The sequence below is a fragment of the Emydura macquarii genome, unplaced genomic scaffold, assembly GCF_026122565.2.
Source record: "Emydura macquarii macquarii isolate MOO-44397 ecotype Brisbane River unplaced genomic scaffold, CSIRO-AGI_Emac_v2 contig_1483, whole genome shotgun sequence".
NCBI classification, from domain to species: Eukaryota; Metazoa; Chordata; order Testudines; family Chelidae; genus Emydura; species Emydura macquarii.
This window is the reverse complement of record NW_027131620.1, coordinates 24,118,985-24,142,500: the sequence shown is the minus strand read 5'-3', so window position 1 is coordinate 24,142,500 and position 23,516 is coordinate 24,118,985. Positions and strand designations below refer to the sequence as shown.

Below are 23,516 nucleotides of genomic sequence, written 5' to 3'. Positions count from 1 at the left end.
ACAGTGCATTAAATAACAAAGCCATCAAGGGTTAAATAAGTCAAATACTTAAAAAGCAGAATCATTAACAACTAAGATACTAGCCTACTCACCACTATACCTGCCTTCCTTACTCTACCCAACAATCCAAGCACCATACAACACACCCTTCACTCTGCCCTTAATATACAGCTACTGATATCTGTCTAGGGATAATAGGGAACACCGGTGTAAGCTCAGACACGCAAGGCACATGGCTTCTCCTGACCAATGAGAGATGGAACATAGTTACAGTTCTAGGTAGGAGGAAAAGATCCTAGGAAAGTGACTGTCTTCTTACCACAAGTGTTACCAATTGAGATCACCAGCTCTTTGATTGACAACCACCTTTCATCCAGAGGGGCTGTCTTGGAAGGTACACTCTACCTCACAACAATTGCTAATTAGGAAAAGCTTTTCTCATTAATTAATGTGTGGCTTAGTAGTATAAATTCAGGCATCACGAACTGTAAGAAAGCTTAAGTGATGAAGTTTGACACAGCTGAAGACATTTCAATGACAAATAAAAAAAATGTCATCAGTGATGGAAAATGACATAGGACCTGGTTCTAACCTGAGTGGGTCTATTTGGGGAGAGGGATTCACTGGCATGGTCTCATTGCAGGATGCGGGCCTTACTGTGGGCAGTTTCATCCTCAGAGGAACATTGTCTTGCAGAAAAGCAACAAAGGCAGGTTTTAGGAGGAGATGGCTCTTGTTCTCTCCATGATGGAGATTGCTTACCGTTCACTCTGACAATTTCCAGAACTGCTGTCTCATTTCAACAGGTTCATTTTACAGTCCCACAGACAAGTTTCAAAACAGATAAACAACACTGGGAGGCTCGCATTGAGAATCCAGAGAGAGTCCGCTAGGAAACCCATTTCACAATGTTCTTCATATGGCGAATGCTAGTAAAAAGTGATAATTCTGACAGAGTTACCAGCGACGGCTGCCTGAGATACCCCAGTTGTTGCTTTGTGGTTAGAACAGCTAACAGCTAGTATCTTTAGTATCAATCTAGCCCTCATCACTACAGTATCCGAGTGCTTCACAAGCCTCACGCCACCCCTGGTGGGTAGGGAAGTACTACTTGGGGAACTAAGGCACCAAGCCAAGACCCTCAGAAATGCTTAGGATGATTTAGCTGAGGTTAGTCCTTCTTTGAGCAGGGCGTTGGACTAGATATCTCCTGAGGTCCCTTCCAACTCTAATCTCATATGATTCTATGATTCTTAATTTCCACTGGTATCAATAGAAGTGAGGCACTTAAATACCATCAAGGAGCTGGGCCAGGACTTGCCCATGGTCACACAGAAGTCTGTGGCAGGGAATTAAACACAGGTCTCACAAACCCCAGAGTAACACCATCACTACTTAGACCTCACAAGGACACTCTGGTAACTGTCGACTTTTTTTCCCCTACTCGATATAAGCAGGATAAGCTGGTGCTGACTACCAGCTGTTGCTTGATAGGGAGCAGTTTCCAGGGAGGTCTAACTGAAGACAGACTGCTGTACTCTGCCCGCTAAGGCCTTGATCCTTGCTCTGCTTGGGCATATTTCTGCACCTATGTAGGGTCCTATTGAAGTCAGTGGGGCTTGGTGCAGATACAAAAGGCTAGCCACAGAGAACAATTTGCAGGATTGGGTCCCAAGCCATCTCCTGTAGGACTACATCTACACGGTGGGTCTCTGAGCAGCTTCAAATAATTGCATCTTAAAAAAACTTCAGCCTGCAAGAAAAAATATTCTTTTGCTACAAAGCTGGCACACTCAGCCATATACAATGTCATTGACCTAAGGCCTAGGGTAGCCCATATCCAGACTCGGACCAATGGTAAGTTTTAGGATCAATAAAAGCTCTCCGAGCAAACAGATCTTAAAAACAATAGCATAGACTACACACATCTAGCTTTCCCCTGGGACCTTCCTCTTCCTTGGATCTGGGAAGGCCCTATTGCTTAGAGTCCCTCCACAGAGGCTTTCTCTTTGTGTCCATCTGTCTCCTAAAGTCAGACTCTGATCCCCTCCCCCCCCCTTTTAGCCCCCCTGAGAAAGGCTTATCAGCTGTTTGTTTTTTTAATCTCTAGGATGTAACTTTGGCAAAACAAGGGCAGCAACTTGTGGGAGACAGGATCTTTGAAGCTAGCAGCTTGCTTCATTGGCTTTCTAGTATGTGTTGTGGTGTCCTTATCTAAATGTATTGTGTTGCTTTTCTGTTTGTGCTTCCAAAGCCACCTGTTCAGTTGGATCAATACAATCATATTGGAAATGCCAATAGCTCACCATAGTTATACAATAACTTTACCTCATTGACTAGGTCACTTACAATAGTCATACCATTATTACATATCAATATTCATAGATTAATTCATAGCAGCTTCTCGTCCCTCACACTTACACCATAGGAAAGCTGGGAATCTACCCCTGATAAATGGGACAAAGAGTCCTGAGAGGTTGGACCTTACAATCATGAAATTAATATGCACAAGAAAGCCAGTGTAGGTAATGTCTTCAAGGGTTTGGGTTTTTTTAAAGCTATGTTCTCTCCATTGAGTACAGTTAATCAGTACAAAATCAGCTTGGCCTTATGGGCAAAGGAATACTACCAACATCATTTAAAACATGGTCTAAGAAAAATCTGGGAAAGTGGCATTCTACAAGAGGGATAGAGGGTAGTGCAAAAGTTTTATTGGCAATCGTGAAGGGAAAGCTCTGTAATTCAGCCATGGCTTTGCTACTTGTAACATTGCCACCCAAAAGCCATAACCATAAAAGTGCTAGGTGCCCCCTTCTATATATTTTTAAAATCCATTGGCTCATTAGGATTGAAGAACTAGAAGAATAGGCTTGAATTGCATAAGGTGAATGAACAATTGCAATTTAATTGAGGTCTGTATTTCTCTCTTTCTCTCCCAATTGCTCATCCTTATTCTATTTATCATTGGTCAAGACACAGTCTGGCTCATTCTCATTGCTGCCTCGAACTGTCAATCCTTTGATTCTTTCCCATGGTGACATCACTTATCTGTATATAAAGGCAGAGGAAGGAGTGATTTCTATGATGTTGAGTAGAGACAACTTTTAATCTCTATGGTAAGAGGGTTTTTTATTCTTTAAAGCTGAGGAAATGTTATTTAGCAGTGGTATGGAAACCACTTTTTATTCTAAACTGATTGCTTTATTATAAGAGGTTTGTTATTATTTCTTCATTCAAAGAGAGTTGTTTAGAATTGCTAAAGTAAATAGCAGTGTTATCCTACTTAAATAACTTGATTAGGGTAGCTTTTTACTTCCTCAAATTCCCCTTCTTTGGCTTGTATTTTTCAGATTCCTTGTATAGGAATACTCCACAGTGCAGGGAAACCATGCCTAATCTCACTTAGCATTAGGAACCCTTTTCTAATGAACTCTAAATAACCTACTAAATCCTTCAGACTAGAAGGAAACTGTGTCTGATATAAGTTCAAGTGTGCTGGTGTTTTCAGGCACTAATTCACTGATGTGGACTGTTCTAGTCAGTCTTGCAATACAAGTCTAGACAAATTCTAGAAACTCTAATTAGTGGAGAGGGAACAGCTGTGTACCTTTACATGGTAATAATCCTCAAGCTTGGATTCTTGTGCCATGATACCTTAGTGAGAGTGCACTGTGAATGTTACTTAATAACCTAAACCCTGTAAATGGCTAGGGCTCTATTTTGAGACTTTTTTTTTTTTTACTCTGGGTGCTATGGAACTGCTCAGCAGGGATACTAGTACTCCCATTATATAAAAAGGAGGCAGTTGGTAACTGTGGAGACCTTAACTCTGAAACTAGGGTGGGGCAGTCAGACTGATCTCTATCTCATAGCTGCTAACAAGAGGCTAGATATGTTTTGAGAGCATGGAGGGTAAGTCAAGACTGCTGAAGGTTCTATGGCTGACTGGTTCTTCCAGTAGATCTTAAGCACTCTTGGAATATACTGATGGTCTAGTAACATGACCTGTATCACTGCAAGGATAGCCAATGCTCTGGGTAGGTGCACTTGTAATTAATCCAAATGAATGAACTGTATTTGAGGATGAGGCTTTTGGCTCTCCACTGTGTCCTGACAGACTGGAAGAGGAGAGCATGTTACTATCTTTACGCTGTGCCCCATCTTCACTGCTGTGCCCTAACGCTGTCTAGAGAAAGTCTAAAGCTTTAACTTGTAACTATTCCCCTTCTCTTCTCTTGTGGTCTGGCATGACAATGTATGAAAACAAAAGCCAAACTCCTGTGGCTGACTCCCCACAGAGAAGGGAACTGGCACAACAGGCTGGTAGCCCCTGTTTCACATCACACTTGCACACTTTTTTGGCCACTAACAGACACCAGACAAATCTGCAGCAGCACCCTTTAGGTTCTAGATGCACAGATCATCCATGGGTCTAGGGCCTTATAAAATGTGTCTACTCAGGACTAATGCTGCCAAACCGGGAGGTGATGACTGCAATCACAGCTGTATTTCCTTGAAGCACAAGTGGTCTAATTCTAGCTGAAATTCTGCACTGCTCAGACCCCACAGCTGTAGAGATGGATGCTCCCTTGCTGAATATTTAAATGCATCAAAGGCAAATGCCATAATTAGCTGGAGAGTCATTTAACTCTCTAGTCTATAGTACTAGAAGTTTCTCATTCTTTGACTAACATGTAGTGGGGGGAGGGGAGTGAAACCTCTATATCAAATCTCCCTTAATTCCCCAGCCAGTGGATCTCTTCTTGATATGACTTTTCTATCTTTGACAGAATGTGGTGAGCATAGTGGTCAACCTGCCCTTAGTCAGCTCTGCCTGGGATATGGTTTCCAGGGCCTACACCTCCACTAAAGAGAGTCACTCTTGCATCCGATGTCTGTGTGATGTGGTGGTTAAAGGCGTGAAGAATGTGACTGAAGCTACAATCAATTGTTCACAGCCAGTTCTGACTTCACTTGAACCTCCGAGTGAGTAAATCATGGCATAAAGACGTATGGGGGCTTTCCAAGGTTTCAACTGTATATTCTCTCATGAGAACCTGATGCTGTCTCTTCTCCTAGGTGTGAGCCACTTAACAACCTCCCCTCCCTCTAGCTGAAAGGTCCCTAAACTCCCACTGATCCTGAGTCACTCTGCACCTTGAACAAAAGCAATTTGAATGGAGGCTTACCATTATCCAGATTTACTGGTGTAAAGTCTGTACCTGGGAGTGCAATTCTCTTTTGAATGTGTGGTTGAGGGGATGTGTGCACAACCAACCTCTCCCCACCGTGGGTGTGATTGATCTCCATCATATAAAAGCCTTGTACTTGCTTAGCAGTATTAACTTGGGGGGCCAAGTCATTGCACCACATTCAGAGCACTCAAATCTCACTGAGTAACTCTCATCGCTAACCCAGATCACTGCTGATCAGTAACTACCCAACAGTTGTGCAACATCTGTCAGTGATAGGAGTGGCTGTGTCTTGATCACACAAGTAATCCTTAAGATGCTGGCTGGCAAAAGTATTCCACTTTGGAGGGACAATAGGTTCTGCACAACATGACGTAACTGGGAGGAAACTAACCACAGTGACTAACAAACGTGAATTACAGGACCTGCCAAGATTGGGTTCAGGGTCTTGCTACAGCTGGCCTCACACAGGAGGGTGGAGACAGTGTCCTCTCCAAATCTGGACTCCATATTGGAGTTTTTTATCTAAATATTCCTTGGTTATAAAATTGCAGCTGGCTATCATACCCCCTCAAACAAAACCCTTGCCAGTGTGACCACTGTCTTAGGCATGCTGCAATTTGCAACATGCTTGAGCTTGGGTTTTAGTATAAACTGCCTTAAGAGATTTCTTCACTGTATGACTCAAACCATTCAAAAAGGCTAAGGCATTCTGCCCTCTTCCTCCAGGGGTCGTGAGCAGGGTTTGAACCCTCAACCCATGCCTCTGCCATGTGTGCTAGAGGAGCAACTGTTCTGCCCTGGGAATGCTCAGGGCGGGGAGGATGTAGCACATTTTTACCAGTGAGCTGCACAATTGTTGGGCAGACAGCACAAGAATGCTGAGAACGGGACCCCTGGATTCTATTCTCACCTTGAAGGGGTGTGTTTTCTAGTGGCTGGAGGACACAGTAACACAGCTGTGGATGGGACTGGAGCCTGCCATATTAGAGCATTTTCTAAAGGTGATCAGAAAAGGGTGTGGTTCCCCCCCCCCTGAAAACTGATAGACTTCATTTCATCAAAACTCTTAGCTTTCAGTGTTTTTTCTTTTATTTCCCCCCCCCCCACTTAGCTTAATGAAAGTAGTCCTACTTTTTTTTTTTTTTTTTTTTTTTTTTTTAAAGGAAGGTTGGGTTTTTGACAAAGGGAGAACCTTTGAGGAAAGCATACTCTGGTCTCCCCCCACCCCATACACAGTTTGACCCAGACCTCCTAGAGTCTACTCCTGGCAATGACCTCTGGCAGCATCTCCATTAATTCCATTGTAAAATGGTATGGCTGATAACTGTTGCCTTCTGAGGCAGCAGTGCGAGCCCTTCCTCAGTAAGGACTGAAAAGGGAGTTTGGGTCACAGCTTTCCTACTCATTGTCCATCTCAGTGTATCTTCCCCAAGGCTACGAAGCTTCTGCATGGGATCTTTCATCCTCCTCTGAACCAGGAACCTGATGTGGCTGAAATGTACTAAACTTGAGGTTCTGGCAATGTGGTGAGGCTGCCCCTCAAAACATGGCTTCTGTCACAACTTCAAGGTAACTGCACCTGTATTTCCCCTGCCACGGTCCACCAATGACACCCATTTTAGGCTTTTTGGCTCCCAGCCATCATCTCTCATAGGCAGAGCTCCATGTCTCGCTTCCTCCAGACCAGGAATCTTCAAGGCTGCACAGCTTCCTTCCTTAACCTGTGGTGTTGCCAGCAACCCAGACTGCCTCAAAAGGCCTGTGTCTGTTTTTTGCTTTCTCCCCAAGGGCTATGACTGCTGTCACCTGAGCTAAGTTACAGGGGTAACTTTTGTTACACTTTTGTCTATAGGTTTTGGTTCTAATACTTATTTAATGATAAAACCCTACACACATGATAAAGCTTACTAGAGGTCACCTTCCACTCCAGTTTAGGCCTTTGGTAGGCTTTAGTCCTCTAAAATCCACAAAGTGGGTCTTGCCTGTAGTTACAAGTTCATCTCCCAGAGCCCAAACAAGAACAAAGGCTGATCAGCTGTTTGTACAGCTCCGCCCTCTGACCTTGACGTTCTGGAACAGGTCATCAGGAGACGGGCCCTCTCCTCAGGATGTAGCTCCAAAAGGCTGGGTTTTTGCACAGCCAGGCTTGGGGGAATTTGAACTTCTCCATGGGAGGAAATCCCCTTTTGTCCCCAAAAGCCAGAACTGGCTGGCATTCTTTAAATATAGCCTCTTGAACTCCCATGTCTTGCATCTCCCTTTAGAGACTACCTATAATCCTGGCCCCCCAAGAATACTAAAAACTTAATACAATAGGGCAATTTCCTGTAATCCTTGAAGACCTTATCTGCCTCAGCTGGCTCTTCAGTGTCCATTTGGATGTCAGTTAGCAGCTTCCATCAGGGAAGGTAGCCACCCCACGTCTTATCCTCACTAGGAAAATGAGGAGAGAAACTTCTATGAAGAGAACCACTGCTTAGTCTAGGAGAGAAATCTGGGGTTGCTGGGTGAGATGCTCCAGTACAGTCAGCTCTCCAGCCTTTGAAGATCATATGCTGACTGAGGAGCTATGGCTGCCCTGACAGAGCAGATGGAGCATCTGCTCTGGACCATCCCCTTCCCCCCTCCCCCCCCCACCTTGATGTTCAGGCACCATTGATGCTCAAACCGAGAGAGAGAGCAGCTTCCTTGTGTATGCCAGAGGAGGTCAGGATCTTTCATGCCTCTAGAACCCTTCTACACTTGCTGTATTAAACCAAAAATTGAGTAAGCAAACTGCCTTAAGGGATTAAGGCTGAGTAAATTCCCCAGGCAGCATCATAGCTTCCTTCTGCCTTTGACTGATAAGGAAATGTACTACACAGAAATCTCCCTCAGTACAATGCAAAACCTCAATTACAACCTCAGTAACACTTGCTAATAGTCTGCATTAACAAGGGCTGTGTCTAGGGAGAGAATGAGGTCAGAACACAGGTCTTGCATAGTGTGCTGAGTCTCTTATGAAGATGTAATTACTCTGTGGAAACATGGCATTGGTGCTGGCTTACGGTAGACGGGTCCCATAACATGCAAGTAAATGCTAATTAAGGTTTTTGCTGCAGTGGGGAGATGATCTTTAGCCAGCTTTTGCCCCTCTTAAATGAAGCTTGTCCATGGAATAGAACTGAGACAGGAAGTGTCCCTCACTGAGGAACACTCTCTAATCAGTACATCAGTTTCCCAGAGCATGCTAGAGGCAAATGCTATGCCAACTCTCTAAACAGTCTGCCATGGGCTATAGCAAGAATATTGCAGAACCAGAGGCTCCAAGAGCAAGAGGGACTATGTTTAAAGAAACCACCCCAGCTGCTCAAAGATTTGGAAAACTTAATTCATGGTGGTAACTTTTACAGTTGCAGCAGCAAATGAATTTGCCTGCAAAGGACTGAATAAGCTGGAGGAGAAGCTGTCAATCCTTCAACAGCCAGCTGATAAGGTAACTAGACTTTTGAGGACCTAGATGGAAGGGAGGACTGTAGTCTGCTAAACATATTTTGCTAGCATCTAGAAAGACAACTGTGAAGGCAGCTGAATACTGTTAACCCCTTGAGTTTCAAGACTAGTTATGGTGGGGACTGACCATTTCTTCATTGCTGTACCTAGCTGTATCCTGTGCCAAAGCTTCCAGACTTGGATGCCTAAACTGACACCCCTAACTGAAGTGGGCTGACTCTCCAGAAGTGTACAGCCCTTCTTACCCTTACTGTGACCTTCTGACCACTCTAGTGGTGTCTACTCTATTGACATGAAGTGGCTTCTCTGCAAGCATCCCTTGAGGGTGGGGGTGGGGGGGGGGAAAGGCATGGATATAGAGTAGCATGAAGTGCTGACCTTTGACCTTTTCTAGGATCTTTTGGGCACCAAAGAGTTGGTGACGGATGCCATGAGCAGCAGAATGATTGAGGTGCTGGACAAGACCACACAAGCCTCCAAATCAGCAGTGACCAGCAGCATGCCTACAGTAGTGGGCTCCAGAGTGCATCCTGCAGTAGTGAGCAGAGCAGAAGTTGTGCTGGGGCAGTCGGAAGACCTGGTGGATCACTTCCTCCCCATTACAGAAGATGAACTAGGTTGGGAAATACCTGCATGATACTAACAGAGTAGCAGTTGGACAGCTCAAAACATGTACCTTGGGATTCCCCCTACCCTAACTTTGACTCATGTGTGCCAACAATCTAAGTCTCAATCCTATTACCTGGTTGACTGAATGGCTGTTAAAACCGAACTTAGACTATGCACCCAGAGGACTGCTTTGGAAACAAATGTAGACAAGAGCCATCAATAAGGGTACTTGGACTTCCCTGGGAATCTCCAGTAAGTCCTTGTGTACAAATTTTGGACCACATAATGAGACTGTAAATGGTATATAGTGGGAGGAAGGCTCCCAAGGAAGTGACAAATCCCACTGAGATGAGTAGCACCCACCTTGCTGGGAACTTATGGATAGTAACCCAGCAGAAAAGAATATCTATCAGGATCTGTACTATCCGAGTACTCCATCTCGTGACCCAGATGTTAATGAGAGCTCTGAAATAGCCCTGCCCTTGCCTGGCTGATTGCCTCAGCCATGTCCAGGATGCCTAAACTGTAACCCCCTTCTCTCCGTTAGCTAAACTAGCAGCCTCTGTGGAGGGGTTTGAAGTGGCTTCTGTGGAACAGCAGCAAGAGCAGCAGAAATACTTTGTGCGTCTGGGGTCTCTGACCACAGAACTCTGCCAGCGTGCCTATGTGCAGTCAGTTTGCAAAGTGAGACAGCTCCATCAGAGCATGCAGGAGAACCTTTCACAGATTCAGCAGACCATTGACCTAGTAGGTAATCCATAGTCTGTGCTAGTAGCTTTTGGGACAACCCTGGCCCAAAAGGCATAACCACAAATTTTTCCTCTAAAGCATTTTGTTCTGGCTTAACCTAGATATCCCTGGGGGGAGTTGTCTGACTCTTCTGTCTAGCAGACTTTCTGTACTGGTACCCCTTGCTTCATAGGCTGGTCCTTCTACCATCCAGCTTGAAAACAGCAAAACTTGTTCTTGTCCTCATTTCAGATTGAGAATGTCAAGCAGAGTGTAGGTAAGAAACTACATGATGGTCAGGAGAAGCTGTACCAGCTGTGGCTGGAATGGACTAAGAGGGAACTAGCATCAACTGACCCAGCCTCTGCACAGCCAGAGGTACTTGGATATTAACTCAACTTACCAGTGGTGACCTACCCTGCCCACTGAATATCTTATCACACACTTATCTGTTTCACCCCGGCAGGTGGATACCCTGGTTCTGGCTATGTCTTGGAGAATCACCCAGCAGCTACAGACCATGTGCCTGAACTTAGTGATTATGGTCCAAGGCCTTCCCACCAGCATTCAGGACAAGATGCGGCAAGCTCAGGACAATCTGGAAGAGGTCCATGTTGTCTTCTCCAATGCCAGCTCCTTCCAGGACCTGTTCAGCAGCATCCTGACCTGCAGCAAGCGGAAGCTGCTCAAGGCACAGGAATATGTGGATGAACTATTTGAATATGTGGTGTACAATGTTCATCTTTCCTGGCTGGTGGGACCCTTCACCCCCTCTGGCAGAATCTCTGCGCCATTGCAGAGCCAGGAAGACCTTTAAAGTGGAGACAGATTAGAGAACCCTGCCTCCATTCCTGCCAAAGACCAGTATTAAATATCTAGTCCTAAAACTGGTGATGGGGGACAAATAACCTGGTATCACATAACTGCAGCTCTTTTCAGATAGCAGGTTGGAAATCCAGATATCAAAGCCTGCGCTAGAATCCTAGTCCTAGCATAATCATTCAGGAAATAAAAAAACAAAGTAGTATTGATAAGCCCTGTGCATTCTGGACTACATTTCCCCACCCTTACTTAAGCAGAGGTATAGGCTAGATAACACTCCTAAGGCAGGAGCAGCCCTTAATATTAAGTGGAGACCTTAACGTGGTTCTCCATGCTGATGATGGCTGAGAAGTAGATGTTTGATATGTACCAGCCATCCACTGTATTCACTTAATGCAAGGGGGGTGAGAAGCAATAGAGTATAAGGAGACCTAACAAAGGAATGGTGCTTCAAGCATTTTCTAGATCTCTTTCACAGCCTAGTACAAATTCCTTGGACTTGGAGGATATAAATCTTGAATTAATAGGTCATAAAAAGAGAACTTAGCAGACTCTTGTAGTGCAGCTGTCTTGTGCAAAAATTTCTAGAGGATTTCTTTCCAGTGCAGCAGCTTTTTGACATCAGCCTCTAGTCAAGGTCTCCTGCATACAACAAGCAATAAAGGGCTTGTACAGAAACACGTCTATGCATCTAACTCTGACAAAGAGGCAAAGCTGATACTGTGTGGCTGTGCAGAATGTAAAAGCTTCCAGTATTGCTTGAAACCATGTGACTAGGATATCTAGTCTTGAAAATAAAATTCTGTTGTATTCTGTAAACCTGGATTCTTGAGTGGTCTCCACTTCTCACTAACTGCTCCCTTGTTAAACCTTCACCTAGTGTGAGTAGCTGAGTGATGTCTACATGTGATTTGACAGGTGAAACTTTACAGAGGTTGCAGCCTACCTGTAACATTCCTCACGCGGTGTGAGGGAGGAGGAAAGGTATCTGTTCTTCCTGAATCAGGATGAACTAAACTGTGCTTTGTGTGGGCACTGGAAAATCCTGGCTCCTATTCAAACCTCTAAAATGTGTTCATGTAGCAGCACAGTGCAAGTTGTTACCTTCTCTCCTGTGAGGTGAGACACAAACCTATCTTCCCCAGGGTGAGGGGACTCGCTCTGCATCAATACCACTCTGTGCAGCTCCTGAACTATGCTTTCATTGAGCTCATAGGGGAGAGTCCTAGTTGCGCCAAATAGTGCCAACCCTGAGGCTAAGTGCATAGGTGTCACTGCCACACACAGGATAATGTGACCTGGATAGAGTATTATCCACTATAGGAGTGGATGAGGTAGATCCTGCTTCTACCAATCCACAGCTGTTTCCTAGGCTAGGTCCCCCTCTCACCTGTGCACTGCAACAGAACTAAAAAGACTATTTTCTCTCTCCAGGGTGCTTGCTTCCCTTATGGCATGTGGGGGTTCTCAAACTCTTCTGGTGGTGACCCTCTTTGAAAATATTTCAGGCTATGATGACCCCCCCCCCCCCCTCCAAAAGTGACAACCCTGCCATACCATCCACCTCCCCCATCATGCCTCCTGTGTTTCTGCACTTGACCCCACCCCCCGCCACACACAGTTTGAGAACCCCTGAGCAAGATCAAATTGTTTTGAAATAGATTAATCCTTTAAATCACCATTGGAAAGAACAGGGGTGGCCTGCCCTACACCACTACCTTATAGAACTGCTTCTCATCACTTGTTTCCTACTCCAGTAAGTGGATAAATCAATACCTTCGGTACTTCGCAGCTAGAGGAAACCTCTTCCCTAGTGAAGGAGCCCATAAATGATGATGGAGTGAGGCTTTCTTGTACATGAACCCCTTTTTGCCTGCTACCTAAACAACTCCAGCTAATGGAATTCAGGTGTCTCTTCATGGAGAAGAACTAAAGATCTCTCTAAAATAACAAGTGGGATTAAACCAGGTGGTGGGTTAATCTGTTTTGGGGTAAATGACATAAGGTTTAATCAGCTGGTGCGATGTAGAGGGAAGAGAAGCTAACTCAATGTATCTTGGAGAAGTAACCTAACCATTATAAATGTAATAAAGCATCTCTTTGTGAGTGGCTAAGTAACTACCTATGAATACAACAGCAAAAGTCTGGCATTGCATGGAGGGTGACAAGTATCCTTGAGTCTCATATTTCCTAACTTGAGGGCTTGACTTTACAATATTAAGTCCTTTAATGCACTACTTTGTGTGTTGAAGTTTAGCTAAGGCATGAGTGGCTACAGTTATCTGACAGTCACAAAGAAGGGATGGAGTAATAGTTCAGGACAGTAGTAAGTGATGCATCCACTGTAAAAGGAAAAAAGCTTAAGGGGGAAGGATGATTGAATACTTTCACAAGGAAAATGGAACAACTGGAATGTACCTAGTAGCAACTAAAAGCTTCAGTCTGCAATGGTCCCACTGTACTAGACATGGACCATCCCTGCCCTCAGGAGTTTAGTCTAATCAGAAGGGCATATCCTTTTAGCTAAACTCTGAAAAACATCAATTGTCCAGCAATTGACTGAAGTTTTTAAACCTGGAGGGGACGAAACCAGCAGCTACCTTGTGCTGGCATGGAGAGGTGGACTATAACACAGAAAAAGTCTTTTCCATATCAAACTATTTGTAGTGAGAGCAAGAAAGAAAGAGTGGCAAGGAGTAGATCATCACCGAGAAGGGGAATGTGAAAGTCAAACCAAAACCTCTAGGAAGTTGATAAGACCTGCTACTTCAGCAGCTTGCTCAGGGAAAATAGTTGCAAGATGGGATGCAGCTATCAATATGAATAATGGTCCAACAAAGGAGAAGCTATATATAATCAGCCTCTTCTCTGAGACAGCTTAGAGAATGGGGAAATTTCTGTGAAACAAAACTTATTTAAATGCAAAGCAAATGCCCTTGAAGGCATGGTTGGTCTTCATAACAAAAATACTATTGTTGTCACCACTAAAAAGTTGATGGTTATCTAGTTACCACCCGAGAATATGCCATATGCTGTTTCCCTATACTTACTGCAGGAAGTAATTTCATTAGTTTATATGCTATTCTGCATAATACCTACTGTAAGAGAACAATGTTACAGTTGAAAAGTCAAGCTCTTAAGCTAGAAAATGCCAGACTAATGGTTGTTTTGTGCATATCTGTTAGAATTAAAGCTGGGCAAAATTTTTCTGGCAAATAGTAAATTCATCAAAAAAAACATTTCTGGGGACACCAAAACTATTCGTGAATTTGGGTTGAGTTTGGTGAATTGTTACGGTGGAACAAAAAAATCTGGAATTTTCCCCCCAAAAAATGTTGAAACAGTTTGTTTTAAAAAATGTTAGAATGCACCATTTTTGCATTTCATTTTGATCCAAAACATTTTTCTTTTCCCGTTTTTTGTTTTGGTTTGAAACAAAGTGAATTTTCTTCTAGATGTTTGGTTCAGCCATCAAGCTAAAAAAAATCAATCATTTGCTCAGCCCTAATTCTGGTACAGTTTGTCGTTACAGGATCACATTCTACTTTTTTCAACAGGATCCCTGCCTCATTTGGTGCACAGGATGGACTGTGCTTGGGGAATAAGGCAGCTTTTCCTCATTTTTTTTTGTATCCTCATTCACTGTGTTCCCAGGTTTTATTTACTCTACTGGAGGAGAACCAAAAGAGGGTCATTGGAAAATATTGCCTGAGTAATTAGAGTTTCTCATTCTCTGAGCTATATAGTATGGTCTTCCAGGGCTCCCTCATGCTACCTCATGTCTGTGTTATTAAAATCCAGAATCAGGACCAGAGAATGAAAAGAGAGCAAGTAGGCTCTGATTCAGTCCATCTCAACCTGTCTGTGACAATCCAAATCTGTTCTTTGTTCAGTCAGAGCTGCCGATTATACAGAAAATTAATTGGTCAAAGGACATCTTAATGGCATGTTTGACAACTAGTAAACTGGGATAAACATCTACAAATCATTTAAATATTCTGTATATTTCCCAAGCTGCCTCTCTGCCTTTATAAAGACGAACGGTGGCTGCACTAGACTCACAGCTTGAGGAAGCAAGGCAAATGAAACATGGTCTGCTCTGACCAATAAGGGTGGCAATATTGATGGAGTAATAGGCTGTGTGAGGGGAAATCAGTGGTTCCTTACTTAAAAATAGAACAGCCTAGTGATTAAAGCACAGGAATGAGCCAGGAGGTCTGGATTCTATTTCTACCTTGGCCACTGGCTTGCCGTGTGATCAGTGGCAAAGCCTATGCACCTGGTTGGATTAGGACCAAATGCCCCGATATTATCAGGACCATCCTGATATTATGGGTTTTGTTTAATATACGCAATTATACCCTCCCCACCCCAAAAAAGTCCTGATTTTTCACACTTGCTATCTGGTCACCCTAGGTGTGTGGCCAAGACCATCTGCTTTATTGTGGCATGCTGTGTGCTTCATAACATTTGTGAGACTAAAGGCAAGTTCTTTAGGACAGAATGGGCACAGGACAAGACTGGCTTCCAAAGCTTTCACAGGCAGCCTGATCCTGTGAATGTTTGTACTGGTTGCTGGATCACAGTGGGCCAGGGAAATCTGAGACGCAATTTGTGTGTACATCTTGGAACAGTGTGCAGACAGAGGGTGATCTCAGCCTGGTCTGAAACAAAGCACCATACCCCGTGCAGCTGTTGTAAAAACAATCCCAGGAACAACACCTTGCAGTGAACATTCCCATTCACACTCCCTCTGATGGTCATTAGCCAGCCATTTAGAACTCGTTACAGATAATTGGGGCAAGGCACCTCCATCAGCATAACACCTTCTGGTTTATGATTGTTCTGCGCAGGGTGTCTGCCCACTTAAATTGCACTTTCATTTTATGTTAATGTTCAAAACTGTTAGCCGGACCACAGTTTAGGGGGATTACTCAATGCCTGAGGGACCTTGAGAACAGTTGGAGAAGGGGGTTGGAGGGGCTTTTGCAATTGGTTTCTGGCAACTGTGATGGTGTGTGGGAAGAAGGGCACTTACTGGCGGTTAACTGTGAGTAATCCCCAGAGTTCCAAGCAGTCCTGGTTTTTGAGGGCAGGGGGAGATGGCCTTTTAGCACTGTTCAGGGTGTGACGGCAATTACTTCACTTGCTTTTGTCAAACCCACGAGGAAGTTCATCCACCCTGTCTTTCTTTCTCCTGTTAATAAAGTTACCTGTTATTTCCATGCGCATTGCACTTTCCACATGTCTCCGGCTTACTTATATTCACACAAACTTGGGACAGAAGCTTGTGGGGGTGGGTGGTTCTGGTCTCTGCCCCAGAAAGTTACGTGACTCAAGGCACCAATTGGAGAGGCCCAAAACCTCTCCGAGGGTGGAAAGGAAATGTATGTCTTCACCACAGCCTTAGTGAAGGGTCCACACATCAATAAAGGAAACATCCATTTATTGAAACCAGTGCATGTAGCATAACTGAGCATTTTTCTGAAGAACATTACAACTTCACTGCCTGTGACCCATCTCCTTCGCTTTTATTGCCTCCTCCCCCAGAAAAGGGGGGAACAGCTGTGGACAACTTTCCAGGGGGACAAATGGGGGTGTTTCCTGCATGGGGGATGGGGACTGGACACATGCTGGCCTTCAGGCACAGTCTTGGGCTCATCAATCTCCTGCATGGTCACAGGGCTTCCCCTGGGAGGGATTTTGGGTACCAGTGCAAGGTGTTGTGTCTGGAGTCCTGCGGCCTCCCCCCATCATGGGGGCTGTTATCCTCCATCTCAGCAGCATGGTGGGCTGCAGATGCAAGAGGAAGGGGAGTGGGAAGATGATTTGCCAGCTCTCAGATACTGGCAATGGCAATTGTGGGAGGTGGGCCAAAGGTCCTGCCAATTCAATCACAAGAGCAGCACAAGATATTTTATCTTTCCTTGGAAAGCAGGTAAGAAATCCCCCCACGTAACATAACTTCACTGTGGAAGACCATGAATATAAATGTGGTTCAGCATTTCTGGAATACGATTGTTTCATTATCCTTTTTTCTTCATATGACTTTCGTAGCCTCCTGGAAAGCAGTACAAGCTGAAAATGGTAAGTAGCATGAACTAATGGGTCTTAAAAATGTAACATCTTAAAGTGTCTGCATGGGCCAGTGGGCAGTGGGGTGCATTTATTTCAGGGGCAATGTTAATTTCTCTTTTTCAGGCTGGCCATCTGTTGCAGAACATTGTAGTTTTGAAAGTACCAGGCTGAAAAAGGGAGCTGGCTCTCCAGTCCAATGGTGGGAATCTGGCAATGACAGAGAGATGTCCATGCTACTTGTCACCCCTTTATATATTGCTGAATGCAGGGATTTGGTGAGCCATGAAGGTGGACTGAGCAAATTTGCACTGCTGTTGATCATTAAGAACCAGCTGGAGTTTCTGCTGCACCAGAAATTTGCCAACATATGCTTATGGGATCAGGAGGCAATTCCAATTGAAACAGACAATATTCGAAGCTAGCAGATGAAGCCTGCATGGAGGGGCAGAAGGAAATCATTTAAAATGCCCACCCATCCCCAAACAAGCCCCTGAAGCATCAGGAAATATGGAATAGGGAAAGAAAAAGTCACATCACAATTTACTGTGTTCCAGGAACTTTCAGATCAAGACCATAAGCCACTTGCCTCCCCACTGCAAAGGGACACTGCATTGGGTTTGTGCAGCCGGAGCAGATCCCTGACCTACCTTCCTTTCTCCCAACTTCTGTAACATGGATCTGAACAGGGAGATGCTGGACACCTGGGCATGGGAATGCCTGAAAACATCGGTACCATGACAGAGGATTGCTGTGACAATGGGCAACTTGTGTAAAGTTAAGCAAGTGTGTATTTGCAGGATCAGGTTCCTAAAGGGATATCATTAACATAAAAATCACAATATCAGCCTCATGGGTGGATCTCTGCCCCTGCTCAGAGCCCTGGAGGCTTGCTCTCAGGGTCTGAGTCCTATACCAAGGAAAAATGATTGTCTATGTTTTTCCAGTTCATTTTCCCTGTGTATTTGACAGCATATAATGAGTTTCACTGTCCCCCCCCATTATAAGCCCCGATTCTGCAATCAGATCTGCATGGGCATCAGTGCGGATGTTGATTCTGTTTTCCCAGACTGTGTGACTCACCTATAATAATAATTTCTATGGTTATCTGATTGCAAACGATAATTTGTCCCTGGTCAATCATTTTGACCCTCTCACTATACTCCCTTTGTCTTTTCCTTTCTAGTTACTCTCTAAAATAAAATAAACAAAAAATCAATAGTCTCCCTCCCCCTTTTCCAGGTCATATTTATTATCCAAGGAAATTCAAGTGGGAGGCTGCCTAGCACTGATTTGTTAATAGTCTTGCTTTTCCTATGTGAAGAATGTATCAATTACAGTAACTGTGGCTTCTGAAGTATCCTAACTAGCAGCAGACAGGATTAAATGGGATAACAGGCCTCTCTGAGGGTAAGTCTACACTGCAGCTGGGAGGTGTGATTCCCAGCTTGGGTAGCCATAGATGTGCTAGCTCTTCTCAAGCTGGCTTGCTGAAATAGCCGTGTGGCTGCAGCAATTCAGGTTAGCCACCCAAGTACATACCGAGGGGCTCAAGCGAGCAGGGTTGTACTCAGACAGTTAGGCTGGGCTGCCAGGACTACACTGCTGTTTTAGCACACTAGCTCAGAGCTAATGTGTGTACAGTACCTGAGCTGGGAATTACACCTCCCACCTGCAGTGTAGACATACTCTCAAGCAAAGACCCAGCAGAACCAGTTCGAATCACATGGGTTAATCATTCACATCCACTCATCACAACATTCCTGGGGCCCATGCCTATGCGCCACCCAGGTTCTGGCTCCCATTGGTCAGGACAGATCATGGCTTTTTTTTTTTATTGCTTCCCTGAACTGTCAGTCGTATGTCCTCCATTGTTACAACACTACTGCTAACCAGTGTATAAAGGCAGAACAGAGGGTGACATGTAGGTTTGACAGAAAACAAGTAATTCTGTGTTTTATTCCTCTTTATCCCTGGAGTAAAGGCAATTCTACTTACAAATGAAGATGTTTATGAGTGTTAAAGGTAATGAGAAAGATTAAGGTTTGGTTTTAAGAGTTTCTAGTTCAAATTGAGACAATAGCTTCTTACTCAATTACTGTGAGATTTGAGTCAAGTGAAGTAAGCTACCTAGTGGCTCTAGTTAAAGGCTAAATTAAACTTGCATCTGTCTTGTCCTTGGATTAAAAGATAGATTCAGTTTGTATTCAGTAATGGAATAACTTTAAGAGATACTTGTTCTGACTGTAAGTGTTGTGGGTTTTTTGTTTTTGTTGCAGGAGCTAAATCTTCCTAAAAGCAAGCCCTAGGATGGAAAGAGAAAGAGATGGGTGTGATATAACTTCAGTGAGTGTGGGAAAGGGTGTTTGAAATAACTGCTGATTGTCTGCTTGCTTCCCTGCTAAAGGAAAGATGCAAATTTCTTGTATGTAAATTGCTGCCTGTATCAACCAGAAGTCAATGATGTCTGACATGAGACCTAAATGCTAACTTGTCCTTCAATTAGCACAGCTCTTTCTAGTGAGGATTTGTTTGAAATGAGCAAGTAAACACATGTTGCTCAGTGCATTTAGGCAAATGGGCACTACCTAGAGGCAACTGTAGCTTGGGTGTGGTATTGAGCCGGTCCTTCTTTACACGCTCTCCTGGGAAAAAGGTTTAGGATGGTTCTGAAGAACGGGGGGAGAAATGGGGGGAAGGCGGCTCACTGCCCTCCTGTCCCTCTTCCCCTTCTGTGCTTGAGCTCATGGGGCTAGTGTCGCTAAAGGACTTAAGCACTGAACTTCTGTGTTAGGTACCTAAACCCCAGAATCAGCCCCCACTGGGATTCGCAAAGCCCCTGTAGGTGCCTAACCTCATTCAGAGCCTCCATTTTTGCAGTCAAGGTGCCTGAGCTTCTGCCTCTGAGCATATCCCAGTGCTGAGGCCCCAGAGCAAGGCATAAGCCAGGGGAAAATTGGTGTTCCTCTGCCCAGCTGGCCTGCAGGGCCTGTGCTGGCAGGTGAGCTCTGAGCAGGCTTCTATATACAAAATGGAGGGGAGGGGAAAGGAACCGCCTACATCATAGCTCTTAACCAGATGGTTTGGGTACTCACCTGGGAAGTGGGAGACCCCAGTTCAAGTCCTGCTGTGCCTCAGGGAGCAGCAATTTGAACTGGGAATTGCCATCTCTTGGTGAGACCCCCAGCTAGTGGGCTATGTGATCTTGGCTTCCTCGGCCTCTCCTGTCAGAGCTATTCCACTGTGAATAAATGAGTCACTGGGCCAGAGAAAGCAATCGAGTGACTGTAGCTTGGTGGCTAGAGCAGTCAGGAGATGGGTGACCCAGAATCCTGTCCCATTGCTCCAATGCCATTTTAAAATGACTTGTCCACAGTAGAACAGCTGCCTTAGGAGAGGCTGGGGGACCCCTGCCTCACAATATCCCATAGCTCTCCTGTGAGGTGGCAGCTCCCTGTTCAAATCTTCTCCCCCTCAGGTGGAAGGGGGACTTTAGCCAGCCTGCTGGCTCTTGGGAATGCTGATCTCATGTCTCTCTCTCCCCATTCATTGTGTAGGAGCCCAACTTGGCCTTTGTTTGTTTTTGGTGCATGAAAGTTGGTGTGGTGACACTCGGCATCCTCAAACTGAAGTTTCTTTGTGCAGCTAACCCATAGTCATTAAAAGTCCTCCTGGAGAGGGAGAAGTGAAGTGTCCCATACTGAAAGCTGGGCTTGTGTAAGGGAGCTCTGAGCGGGCCATGAAATCCTGTTTGAGAGAGCACCAGCTGCTGTGGCTCCTCACTTCCTCAACAGTGAAACCTACCTGGCCTGGCCTGGCTTTCCTCTGTTCAGTCCACGCAGTGCTGGAACTTACCAATGAGTTCAAACACTAGGATAAAACTCCTGAACTTCTTCATCTTGCCTTTCAGTTACACTGGATTGCATGGAGCCTCAGAAGGAGATGGAAACAGCAACCGGTCCCCCAGAAAGCAGGGAACAGGAAAACAGGTGGGATGGGATCTGTACTCCTGAGATTCCAGGTGCAACAGTAGGACTTGGTAAGGCCACATGGTCCTAGTCACTACTGTGGCTAGGTCTGATCCAGGGCCACATTCCCTCTTCCATCAAAAGGGAGGTGATATCTGTGTGTGTGCTGATCACACGATATACCTGCTCTAGGACTGGTGAGAGCAGCACAGACAAGACTATCTAGAAGGCGGTTGCCTAAACTATGTGCCAAGTATGAGGCACAGCTGCTACTGAGACGTGATACTTCTCTACAAGTTTCTAGTCCATCTTTGATGACCTGTACATGCAGCAACATGCTGGCCCTCAATGCTATTGTGGGCTTCTGGTGTGCCAGGTTGGAAACTCTTTGAAATAGCTTCATCTCATGGAAGGGCTATTTAGTGTAGTATCCATTTTCATCCTGAATACAGTCAGTGCAGTAATCCCTGTTACTTTGTTTACATTCAACTTATTTAATACTCTCTCAGCACTTTCAGTTCTCAAATTTTGGGTATTGAAAAAGCATAACTGTTCTGTAGATGTTACAGAATCCTCCAGCTCTCCTTATGATATCTAGGTAGTGGGCACACTAGATTCTGCTGTTTCCCATCTGAGACCGTTAGGTCAGTGTAAATATACCTCAGTTATTGTTTCAGGTTCTCTGCAAACTCTGACAGGCATCGCTGAATTGCCTTCTGTTTGGTATGACCTTCAAGGCAGGGGTAGTGAAATGAGGGTGCAAGGAAAGATGATATCAAGGGAATGTAAAGGCAAGACAATGAGAAATGAAGCACTAACCTTAGGCTTCCACTTGAGCCAGCATCAGTCTGCATCTCTCAATCCCATCTTGTCAAAGGTGAGTCAAAATGGTTCTGCAGCAGTGATCCAAACCCTTATGGAGGTAGATGGATACTGCCACTGAGATTCCTGAGCAATCGGGGCCTGTCTCTCGCTTTCAACATGTTAGGCCCTTGTTCATTAAGGGCATACAGTACTCTGCACACCTCAAACTGTCCCCAGAGAGAACTTGTCCAATCAGTCTGAATGACTCCCAGTAACTTGGACTTTCAAATCTAGTCCTATTCCAGACAAACTATTAAAGTGGAGCTAAGGCTGAAAGTAACTTCACAGTAAAAATATCCTGGGTGTAGAGTTACCAAGACCATCCCTGATATTTGGTGTTAAGGCTGAGCTATGCACTCAGGTGTGTGACTGGATTTCTTAAATTTAACTATGCTGTGGCAAGTGATGTCTCCCTAACATTGCAGAGGCACAGGCTGCATGTGGACAGAGGGCTTGGCTTACCCTCACTATTTAAGAGCATCTGCCTGGCCAGGATGAGTAACCCTGTTCTTGGTTCCCTTCAGCTAAACTAGCAGCTTCTGTGGAGGGGACTGTACTGGCTTCTGTTCAGCAGCAGAAGTACTTCGTGTGTCTGGGATCTCTTTCCACCAAGCTCTGTCAGCATGCCTACCTGCATGCGGTGGGCAAAGTGAGAGGCCTGGCAGGGCATGCAGGAGTCCCTGTTTCAGCTTCATTACATCATTGATCTGGTAGGTACAACCAAACCACTTCCCATTCTGGCCTCTATCTTTTGTTTGATACACACTGTTCTAGTGCTGCTGTATACTAAATTTTAGTGTGATATAAAATCAATTCTGATGGGCACCTTTGCTCTTGCTACTTCTATTGGCCTTCTCATTGTGTTGATGATTATGAAGCAGCCAACATCTTCTCCATCAGGTCTCTTAGTCACTGGCATAAAACCTTTCCTACCTGACTCCAAGCTCTCTGGCTCTTCTTCCCCTCCAGATTGAATCTGTTAAGCAGGGAGTTGATCAGAAGCTTCTGGACAGCCAGGAAAAGTTGCATCAAATGTGGCTGCATTGGTGCAGGAATCTTCCAGAAAAGAATGGAGACCCAAGTGCTAAAGAGCTTGAGGTACCAGATGCCTGGGTTCTGGCTTAGGGTGGGAGACCTGTATAATGAGGTGTAGGTTGGACAACTCTCAACCTCTCTCAATCCACTTCCTTCCAGAAGATGGAATCTTTGGCTCTTGTCATGTCCCACAAGATCATGCAGCAGCTATAGGACACTTGTCTGAGCCTGGAGTCCATGATCCAAGGCCTTCCCTCCAGCATTCAGGACAAGATGAAACGGGCTTATTGCAATGTTGCAGAGCTTCATGCTTCCTTCTCTGCTGCCAGGTTCTTCCGGGATCTGTCCAGCACCATTCTGATCCAGAGTCAAGGGAAGGTGGCTATGGCCCAGAAGTACATGGAGGAGTTGCTGGAATATTTAAAGCACAACGTCCCCCTCTCTTGGCTTGTGGGACCATTCTCTCCAATGGCAAAAGCTTCTGCTACTTACCAAGAGGCTAAAAGGAGAAGTAGAGTCTAGCTTGCAGATATTGCCATAAAGAACTTGAGGAACACATCAATTCACCACTGCCACATCCATATAAAGGGAAACATTTACTTATGGCTTTAATCACTCCAACACATACCATGTGTGGCTTGCACTCCAAAGGCAGCTCTGTTCATGCAAATTATGGTGACTAACTTTAACAATTCACCTAGACTTCACTGTGTTCAAATAGCCATGC

General features: G+C 44.8%; 2 protein-coding genes and 1 pseudogene across 2 annotated transcripts in view; 2 read left to right on the top strand and 1 right to left on the bottom strand.

The window, feature by feature from the left end:
• LOC137157214 (perilipin-3-like) overlaps positions 1–165 on the bottom strand; it is an 11,607-nt gene extending 11,442 nt beyond the window's left edge. The window contains exon 1 of the mRNA XM_067554480.1: positions 93–165. The gene's annotated coding sequence lies outside the window, so the exon portion shown is untranslated. The remainder of the gene's footprint in view (positions 1–92) is intronic.
• Positions 166–3,006: 2,841 nt separating this feature from the next.
• On the top strand, positions 3,007–12,131 carry LOC137157213 (perilipin-3-like). Its single transcript, XM_067554478.1, has 7 exons — positions 3,007–3,116; positions 4,791–4,986; positions 8,588–8,670; positions 9,082–9,304; positions 9,844–10,043; positions 10,278–10,403; positions 10,492–12,131. The coding sequence occupies exons 1-7, from the start codon at positions 3,114–3,116 to the stop codon at positions 10,840–10,842; spliced, it is 1,182 nt and encodes a 393-aa protein (XP_067410579.1). The 5' UTR covers positions 3,007–3,113; the 3' UTR covers positions 10,843–12,131.
• Positions 12,132–18,865: 6,734 nt separating this feature from the next.
• Positions 18,866–23,311, top strand: LOC137157269 (perilipin-3-like; annotated as a pseudogene).
• Positions 23,312–23,516: the final 205 nt, after the last annotated feature.